The 10581-nt window shown below is 35.0% G+C and overlaps 1 protein-coding gene across 1 annotated transcript; it reads left to right on the top strand.

Moving 5' to 3' along the window:
* The first annotated feature begins 650 nt into the window (after nucleotides 1-650).
* On the top strand, nucleotides 651-1925 carry LOC115230217 (general transcription factor II-I repeat domain-containing protein 2B-like). Its single transcript, XM_029800432.1, has one exon. It carries the CDS (start codon nucleotides 651-653, stop codon nucleotides 1923-1925), a length of 1275 nt encoding a protein of 424 aa, XP_029656292.1.
* The last annotated feature ends 8656 nt before the right edge of the window (nucleotides 1926-10581 follow it).

Below are 10581 nucleotides of genomic sequence, written 5' to 3'. Positions count from 1 at the left end.
GAGACTCGGTGATCACCAAAAAATGCAGGACAAGCAGAAAAATGCATCAAATAATGAATAATTGAGGTTTTTTTAGTTTAGTCTATCGAATCTCTGAGCATTTTGTTAGAATATTTCAGAATCTTGGACTTGATTTAAATTCAATTTGAAGATCACAATCGTAGTTTGTCATTCATTGTGAGAAGCAACATATTAGTCATAAGACCCTCAGGATTACCACGTATACTCTCAACCTAGAGATCTCTTTTGAATTATTTATTAAATTGTATTAAGTTGACTATGTGGTTAGGCAGTGTTTTTCTATGTTTAGATGGTCTTCCCGGCCACAATTTAATTGATTCATTTCATTATAATGTGTTTTCGTATTTGTAGGACATATTTTCTAATTGGGGATTGTTTCTAAATCCTTATAAATGTTGGTCTTTAATATCCCACACTGGTTTGTTAGAAATGCCAAATTATGACCACTGCTCTATTCTGTAGACTCTACAGAATTTTTCTTAAGTTTAATAAATAAAGATAAATTTTATAAGTTTAATAAATTTTAAAGTTTATCTATTTTTGTAGCTGTTATCAATATGAAGAAAAGGAAAATTTTTGAAGAAAACAGGCAATTCAGCAATCATTGGGAAGAAGATTACTTTTTTATAATGCATAATTCCAAGCCAACATGTTTAATTTGCAAGGAGAAAGTATCGGTGGTGAAAGAGTACAATGTAAGAAGACATTATGAAACAAAGCATTCCGAATACGCGAAATTTAGTAAGGAATTGAAAACAAGGAAACTGGATTCGCTTAAATCTGAATTGAGAAATCAGCAAAGACTATTAAATTCATCGATACACTCTTCTTCTGATACTGTTAAAGCAAGCTACTCTGTTGCAATGATAATTTCAAAGAGAATGAAATCATTTTCGGATGGAGAATTCGTAAAAGAGTGTTTGGATGCTGTCGTGAAAGACATTTTGCCAGATAAAACTAAAAAGTTTTCAAACATTAGCTTGTCACGTCAAACCATATGTCGCAGGGTTAATGACATTTCAAATGAAATTGTGGTGACTTTGCGTGATCAAATAAAATATTTCAAAAGTTATTCTTTGGCCTTTGACGAATGCACGGATATATCAGACACGTCTCAACTTGTAGTATATATTCGTGGAGTTACCGAATCTTTTCAAGTGAAACAAGAAATGCTTAACCTTGTCAGTTTGAAAGATACTACAAAGGGCGAAGATATTTTCCAAGCTGTTATGAAATGTTTATCCGACAATGGAGCGAATTTAGAGACCCTTGCTGGATTGACAACAGATGGGGCGCCGGCTATGATTGGAAGAAATAAAGGAGTTGTAAAGCTAATAATGGATGAGATGGAGTCAAGAAGCATAAAAAATGATTTATTTGTAATACACTGCTTGATACATCAACACAATTTGTGCGCGCAAGTGTTGTCTATGAACCATGTTATGAGTGTGGTTGTAAGAACTATAAACTTCATTCGTTCTCATGCACTTCAACATCGCCAGTTTAAAGAATTATTGAACGAGTTATATTCTCACTATGGTGATCTTGTGTATTTTTCCAATGTCAGATGGCTGAGTCGCGGAAAATGTTTAAAACGTTTTTTCGACTTGAGAGAAGAAATCAAAAGTTTTATGATGCATAAGAAAATGACATTAACTGAATTAAATGATGAAGAATGGATGCTAGATCTGTGCTTTTTGGTAGATATAACCGAAAAAATTAATCAATTAAACAAGGAGTTACAAGGACAGGATAATTTGATTACTAATGCATGCCATCAAGTCAAAGCATTTCGAATGAAATTGTCATTGTTTGAATGTCAAATAAGAAATGGAAATGATCAACATTTTCCAACGCTAATCAATTTAAAATCAGCCATTGTAAAATTTCTTCAAGTACGCTGATGAAATAAAAAATCTTGCTGCAGCATTTGACAGTCGATTCTCGGAACTAAAAAAATATGAGAAAATGTTTGAAACATTTTCTTCTCCATTTCATGTTGACGTTTCTATTGTTTCAAATACTTTGCAGACGGAAATAATTGACCTACAGTGCAACAGTGAACTAAGACTTGTTTATCCTACTATATCCAAATTGACTTTTATAACAAATATGTGACTGCAGAAAAATATCCCAACTTAAGAATTTTTGCACAAAGAGTTGTAAGCTCCTTTGGATCTACTTACGTATGTGAATCATTCTTTTCGAAATTAAAGTTTAGTAAAAGTAGATATAGATCTTCTTTAACAGATAAAAACTTAGAAAACCAATTAAGATGTGCAACTAGTAATTGTGAAGTTGATTTGAAAAAATTAAGTGAAGATAAAGAAAACAGATTTCTCATTGATACGTATAATTGGACTGAATGCTATTTTACTAAATAAAATCTTATCTGTGTTGTTTTGATATCTATCCTTAGTATGTACATGTATATGCGGCCCGCGGAAAGGATTCATTTGGACAAAGTGGCCCGCGATGCGATTTGGGTTGGCCAGGCCTGCTGTAGAGTCTTGTCATTGAAGGAATGACATTAGCTGGGGTAACTTATCTGCTTACTGTTTTAAAATGATGTACTCACGTGTTTTGACACAAAGAGCAGTGGGCATTCGATAATTTTTCCCTGTTGACTGGGGGTACTTCGGACAGATTATCCAGGTTGGTCACTGTTTGTGTGGTGATGTACTCAGTAGTATTTGGCTATAGTTTGGGACAGTCGTATGTTTGATAGATGATTAGTCCTTTCAAGTTTTGTAATCTAACCTGACTAATTCTCTGAGATTGAATGTCTATTCATACTCTTTAAAATTCTTTCAAGACTGAATTTTAGAACTGGAAGGTCAATCGATGGAGTTTGTATATACATGAATGGATGAACAAAACCAGTGAGATCATCCGAGGCTGATGAAGCTCAGTCTTATAAAACGTGGAAGCGTTGACAATTCTCTTACAGCGACCCTCGTAATCAATGCCGTTTAGTCTGGTCATATAGTGACACTAAATTACTTGCACATATTAGGCATCCTTTATTGAAGTGATTGTTACCACAGAAATCACTCATAGTTAGGACTAGGTGGCCACAGAAATTACTCTCTTCATCGAGGAAACCAATACAATTCGGAGTCTGGCTTTATGTGGTTGGGCTAAATAAGGTTAAATACACAGGTAGCGTGATTATTGATTAAAATTAATGATAGTTGTTCCACAAAACGATGAATTAATATTCGTATAAATCAACCTAGTTGACTCTTACTTTTCAGTTTGTAAATTAGTGAATTCAATATATTTGGTACTTCAAATTCATATAGGCTATGTTCATTATCATTAATACTCCCACTCGAGTAGTTTGAAATTCATAGGATTCTTAATTATATTGGATTGCTCAAATCTGCCCTAAATATATTTCATGCCATAGTGACCAACACACTTACTCACTGACTAGTTTATACGACAAGTCAATCTTCATAATAGGATAACTTACGAATATACAACTTCATAATTTGAGACAAAAAGTTCAATAAGTCAAAGGAATATACCTTCAATATATAAACTAATGGGGTCAAACTAGGCGAAATATGCCTACACAGGGTTTTTCACTAGTTTTTTTTAATCATCTCCTCTTAACATTGAAGTGCCATTGACGCTTCGAAAATTCACAGCAGCTCATTAACACTGCACAAATATGGCATTCTAGAAGTACACATACTTCACGAGCCAGAGGTAAACATTGTACTAATACTCAGGGATGGGATTGTTTCATTTTTCAACAAGTATGTGGACCTCCTTAAAAAGTGTATATTAGGACAATTGGTTAGAAAAAACATTAGAAAGCGTGAATATAGAATACAAATTTTATAACGCATTTGACGAAATAGGAAAATCATCAGAGACGGCTAGATTTTATAATTTCCGTCGATGAACGAAACAGTTCGAACAAAAGTGGCACAAAATAACCTAGAAAGAATTATGAGAGTAAACTTTTCTCGCTATGGAAAAAGAAAGTTAATTAATCGCTTCCTAAAGAAGCTTGGACGCTTAGCCACATTAAAAAGCCACGACACACGTGAGACCCGGTGGCTTCTCCAGTTGATCTCCGTTGCTATCTTGAGAGGCAACGCATTGTCAATTATGTTGGCGGGGTCCACTTCGGATAGATGGCTTTGTTAACTTCTAGTAAATTACAGTAATTTATAATCTTTATTGTATTACTTGAAAGAATGTAATATGTCGCGAGCGCAGCGAGCGACCGAGCGCAGCGAGCGACCACTCAATTTCTAGATCCGATCAATCAAAAAATCTATAAATTGACAAATACCCATGCTTGTACTTGGGATTAAATATATTCGATAACAAAAATTAAAATCGATGCCAAAGCAGAATGAGCTTTAAAACCGATTTCATAAATAAAAATAATATTTTAAAATTTATAATTGATATTTTAGAATAATGAGAAAAAATCTAAATGCTTCATAATTTATAAAAATGTCAAAAAAGAATCTTCTGAAGGAGCAAGCCTGTCTGCACAGTTCATTTTTGATTAGAAGACCTAATTTTAGAGATTAAAACGAAAAAATAGCAATGAGATCTGTCAAATTATTACCCCCCTCACAACCTAAACCAAATTAGCGTTCAGTATTCATTGATTTTACTTTTTCTATTAAGGTCTACTTATAAATTATTTTATGGGATTCAATGGAAAACTTAAGTTATTTCAATTTTAATTTTAAATCATGTTAAAATTTTAAATAATTTAATAAATATTTTGTTGATGATAGGCTTGTTAGGTGTCAAAGTTGCGTCTAGCGCTCGGTCGCGCGCTGCTCGCGACATAATAAATATCATCTTGCGAAATTAAAATGTTTAGTAAATATTGCATTACAACACTTTTTTTCAATAAAATAAATAGAAGAGTGCCTCAGTAATGAATGGATGACTAATCAGAAACATTGAAAATAATTACTTAATAGTGAATTTGTCATCAAATAAATAAAAATGACGACTCTCATCAATCCGTCTGAAATGTTAATTCTAGGTGAACGCGTTCATTCGAGACTTTATTCTATGGAATATTATAAATTTGATTGTAAACGACTCGACATTCTTCAATGTCAGGTCATAAGAAATGGTACGTAAAATAGAAAAAAGATTTCACCCGTTTTCGAACTAAGAAGCTGTAATGATATACAAAGGTAATAGAAAACTCATTCTTGAATAACTGAGGTGAATAACCAAAAGTCTTCAACAAGAGTAGGATTGTACTACCTGTGTCAGTATTTACATCACACAACAGAATTTGAAATTAATCGTAGTGTGGGTTGATTAAAAAAGTTCTTCCAGGCATTGATTGAGTAGATCATTCACTGAGAATAATACAGCCCACAGGTCTCATCATATCGAGTGCATAAATATGTGGAGGCATTCTCTTGGTTAAATCTTTAGTCTGAAATGTCCACGTCATGCTTCTCCAGGAAGGAATAAAGTTCAGCAGTCTTCTGAGCAATTCCATTGATATTGATCTGCAAGATACGTAATAGGTTCTTCTTGCTGGGGCCAGGATTTGGTTCAATGTCTCCAAAAAGGAGAAGGGTGAGTTTGATAAGCAAAGAAGTTCTTGGGAGCTTAACTTTAGAAGAAATTCGATATTTCGACCAAGATTGGTTTGCTTGATGTTCTGGCATATAGTGTTCTGCTACTCAGCCTTGAATGCCACTTAAAGGCTAGAGTACGTCGGAGGTGATCTCTATGGAAAGAGTCTAGGTTTTCATTGTCTGTAGCGGAAAGTCCCCAAGTTCCGGCGTTATAAGAGTATAGGCTTCACTAATGAATTGTATAGTCGTATCCGTGTTTTTGTGCCGAGTCCTTTGCGTTTTAGCCAATTTTCCTTTAAGCTGCGTAGTGCACTGTTTGCATGTTTTTTTCGCATAATCACGTATTGTTCGTCACCCAATAGAGATCCGAGTTTCTTACTTTTCTCCAATGTTTGTCCAGCTTAGACTTCTGTCTTGCTAGTTCAGTAAATTTTGTTTTTTCCACATTTACATTGAGGAACCACTCAGCAAGTCTATCTAGCATCACCTCCAGTAGGCTTTCCAGAGGGTCCCTGTCGGAAGAAATAAAATCCACGTCATCTGCGTATTCCACAAATTGATCTTTCTTTCATAGTATGGTTTTAGTTCTCTCAATGCAGCTTCCAGATATATAACAAACAGTATAGGAGATAACGGATCCCCTTGAGGTGTTCCAGATGTTGTTTCAAATGGTTTAGAGCACTTGTCTCGTACCCTGACCGATAGATAGGTTTCTGATAAGAGTGCCCTGATCATCAGAATAGAAGATTCATCAAGAAATCCTGCAAAGAACTTTCATTAATTTCTGACGATTAATCGAGTCAAAAGCTCTTGAGATATATATGCCGAGAATGTATGTCGCATTTTTAAACCTTTGAATGGTGGAACAATGCCATCTATAAGTCCACACGATGTCAGAAGTCGATCTTTCTTCCCGAAATCCGCTGTGAAAGCGGATATAATAGTTCGGTGCGAGGTTTTATTCTTTCTAGCGTAATGATTGCAAGAACTTTCCGTATGCTATTCATAAGAATTACTGGCCTCAGATTCTCCACTTTTCCCTTAGCTTTGTTTGGTTTTGGACAGAGACCAGTATCCCTTGTCCAAGAGGTAAATGGTTTTTGTTTTAAACATTCCGTCGAAGAGGTCCGCAATGAGGACATTTAGTTTTTCACTTCCATACTTGAGTAGCTCTGGTCCTAGTCGTCTGGTCCTGGGCTTTTTGTTTTTGAGTTTAGCACATGCTCTTTGCACTTCTGCAGGAGTTATTTCCAACTCCAATTTCCTGGGATGCTCGGTATATCCATCAATTCCTTTGCTGTTAAATCTAAACAGTTTCTCGAAGTGGCCGGCGATTAGTTCTGCTAATTCTGCGGAATCTGCAATTCGTCTTCAATTTTTGTCATTTATCCAAGTAGTTTTGTGTCTTGCGGGGTGCATGAATGCAGTGTTGCAAAAGAATAGACCGACAAAAATCGGCAAAATTTACCTGACAAAAATCGGCGAGTAATATTCCTGCCACGTTCCTTATTCCCCTCCCGTGTTTTCCCATGAAGGTTTTACCCAGGCTTCTTCGTAATCCCAATTTGGCGTTAATGTCGCAGGCAATGATAGTTATTGACGAGTAAACAAGTTCAGAATAAGATTCAGACAGGCAAGAGTAGAACAAGTCTATCTCAGTGGGGTCTTTTTCAATCAATCCATGTTTTTTTGAACAATATTTGTTAGAATATTTAATTACTTTGAAAATATAGCCGATCATTGGAAAATTAGAAAATTAATTTAGAATAGTATTTATTGACCGAAAAGAAAAACAAGGAAGAAATCATTAACGGGGAGATAAAAACAGGCACCGAAGTGTCTCTTTCCATGCGTATCCCCAATTGTAGTCATAGTTGACAACAATTCTCCAAGACCATCCGGATCGTGGACACAGAGGATTCTTGTGAGTCTTTTAACCTTCCGTCAAGTTGTACTCCGTAAGCCAATTTTATAGCGAAACGTCTTGTCTTTTCCAACTGTTCGATCAGGTAGTCACTCTCTCCGTACCGTACCAGCCCTCGTAGCCATATGTGAGGACTGGCTGGACACACGTTTTGTATACGTAGATGTACGTTTCCGGATCTAGATGGAACCTGGTTAAGCTTTTGAGGATCCTCACACTCCTCTTTCTCTGATTTGCTATATGATCTGCGTACAAGCTACGACAGTTGATGGTTGCTCCCAGGTAAGAAAGATTTTTGCTTTTTGAGAGATCCATCACATAACTACTCATGGCATATGCACACGACTCCGCATAGCGACTCCCTCTCCGCAACCATGAAATGGTGCTCTTCTCCGGTGCTAGGATCAAACCCTTCTCTATAGTTCACATCTTTAGCGTTGCAATGTATGATTTAAGTCGTCTCCAAGACTGCGATATCCTTTTCGAGGTATCCATGACCAGGATATCGTCAGCATAGATGACGAGCTTGCCAGTACGTATCGACGGCAGAGGAATGTCCGCCAAGAAGAGGTTGAACAGAAGTGGACTCAAGATAGAACCCTGCGGGACTCCCCTTCTAAGTTCCACAAACCCCGATAGGCAGTCTATTCTATTCTAATTCTTGGTTAATTGGTTAATTTAAACCAAAATATTATTTTCTTTAAATTAATTGTTAAAATATTTTAATTTTATTTAGTGATGGTCCACGTTAAACTTCCTCAAAAAAAATTTTTCCGTCAGAGGGCTCACTGCAATCCAATGTCGGACGACAACTTTGAAATGTACTTTACCCATTTAACTTAAAATAGTCCGATAAGACCATCAGAATGGAATTGGAGACCACTATACAGTTCTCTCTCTCTACCTTGTAATGAGAGCAGTTCAATCAAAATAGTAGACATAGGCTGTGGTTTTGGAGGCCTTCTCTGTAATAAATATATTTATAAATAATCAATAGTTAAACTCTCAAATATTTTTCCCGATAAATTAATAATCGGAATGGAAATACGCAAAAGTTTCAACTTTTGTCAGACAGAAAATAGAAGCACTGAGGGTCCAGAAAGCAGAGGAAGGAGAATTGTCAAACATTGCCTGCATAAGAACCAATGCCATGAAATATCTAGTTAACTATTTTTCAAAAGGCCAGGTTTTGGGTATAAAAATCTATTAATTTAGTTGGAGCGAGTTTTCATCCTCTTTCCAGACCCTCAGTTTAAAAAATCAAAGCATAAATGGAGACTGGTTAATTCTAGTACAGTGGACGACCTGGCCTATCTTATGGCTGTGGGGGTTAGATATGGGTTATTTAGTGGTAGGGAATTCTTTATACTATCACGGATGTCGAAGAACTCTACCAGTGGATGAATGATCTGTTATCAAGTCATCATTTATTCAGAAAGATGGGGGAAGAATTGGTTGGTGGATATTTGTTTACTGTAAGGCTAACGATGAGGCGTATTCTTGTATTTTTGATTCGAGTGAGGAGGCTAAGAAAGTCAGTTCAAATAAGGGGAATAAATTTCCTGCTGTTTTTATGAGAGTAGACTTTGTTTATAAATTTATATAATTATTTTTTTTGATTTTATCTGTAAAAACAGTAGGGCAAAAAATTCATGGAACGCTTGCATATTTTAACTAAATTTAGTATTATTTTAATAAAATTTAAAACATACATAGATTAATTAAGTTAATATTATTTAACTTATGTTAATCTGACCGTTGTCCGCTGGAGGTTAATCTCCTTTTTTTAGAAGAGGAAGTAACTAACAAATCTCCATGCTCCTCTATCTCCAAGTTAGTTACGACTCTTTTTCACTCATTCAACATATCATCTTCGTACGAATGACTTGCCTCAATTAAGAGGCTACTGGCTGAATTTATCTCCTCTTCAGTGACTCTTATCCCGTGCCTGTACTCGACAATCATACTCTCCAAGGTTTTTCAACACAATTGACTGTATATAAGACTGAATTCCGTCTTCGATAGCCAAGATTTCAATGTAATTCTTAAAAAACTTGGAAACGAGCCCGTCCCAAGTCAAAACCAGTAGAATTATTTTCACTTGAGCGTCATATAAAATTTACCACAAAGAATTATAACACGTTTAGTAATTTATTTAATTTTTAATAATAGATAAAATTTATATATAAATATTAATTTGCCCGCGGGCCATGTTAGTTGGAAAAATTTCTTGGCGGGCCGCGTTTTGCCGAAGCGTGTTTTAGAACAATCTACTTATAAGTAGGGCAACCGGAAAGTTGCTCTTAAAAATGTAAAAATTGACCTTAAAAGTCAACTAAATTGCTTTAAAAAATAAAAAAGTTGACATAATATGCATAAAAAGTTGCCCTAAGAAACAGAAATTTATTTATTAAAGCACAACATTAAATAATATTTAACATTTTCAGGTAGGAAATTTCTATCTTTGGTTAAAATTTTGTGAAGAATAGAAAATGATCTTTCTACTTCACACGATGTTGCCGGGCAATCCAATAATAATGCGTGGTGAAATGGAGTAATTGGTAGAAAATGTCAAAACAAGAATCTTCTGAAGGAGCAAGCCTGTCTGCACAGTTCATTTTTGATTAGAAGACCTAATTTTAGAGATTAAAACGAAAAAATAGCAATGAGATCTGTCAAATTATTACCCCCCTCACAACCTAAACCAAATTAGCGTTCAGTATTCATTGATTTTACTTTTTCTATTAAGGTCTACTTATAAATTATTTTATGGGATTCAATGGAAAACTTAAGTTATTTCAATTTTAATTTTAAATCATGTTAAAATTTTAAATAATTTAATAAATATATTTGTTGATGATAGGCTTGTTAGGTGTCAAAGTTGCGTCTAGCGCTCGGTCGCGCGCTGCGCTCGCGACATAATAAATATCATCTTGCGAAATTAAAATGTTTAGTAAATATTGCATTACAACACTTTTTTTCAATAAAATAAATAGAAGAGTGCCTCAGTAATGAATGGATGACTAATCAGAAACATTGAAAATAATTACT

Source organism: Octopus sinensis, unplaced genomic scaffold, assembly GCF_006345805.1.
Source record: "Octopus sinensis unplaced genomic scaffold, ASM634580v1 Contig14967, whole genome shotgun sequence".
NCBI lineage: Eukaryota > Metazoa > Mollusca > Cephalopoda > Octopoda > Octopodidae > Octopus > Octopus sinensis.
This window is presented reverse-complemented; position numbering and strand designations above follow the sequence as displayed.

Excerpts from the sequence above, each read along its gene's own strand:
- LOC115230217 (XM_029800432.1), top strand. The coding sequence starts at position 651 with ATGCATAATTCCAAGCCAACATGTTTAATTTGCAAGGAGAAAGTATCG.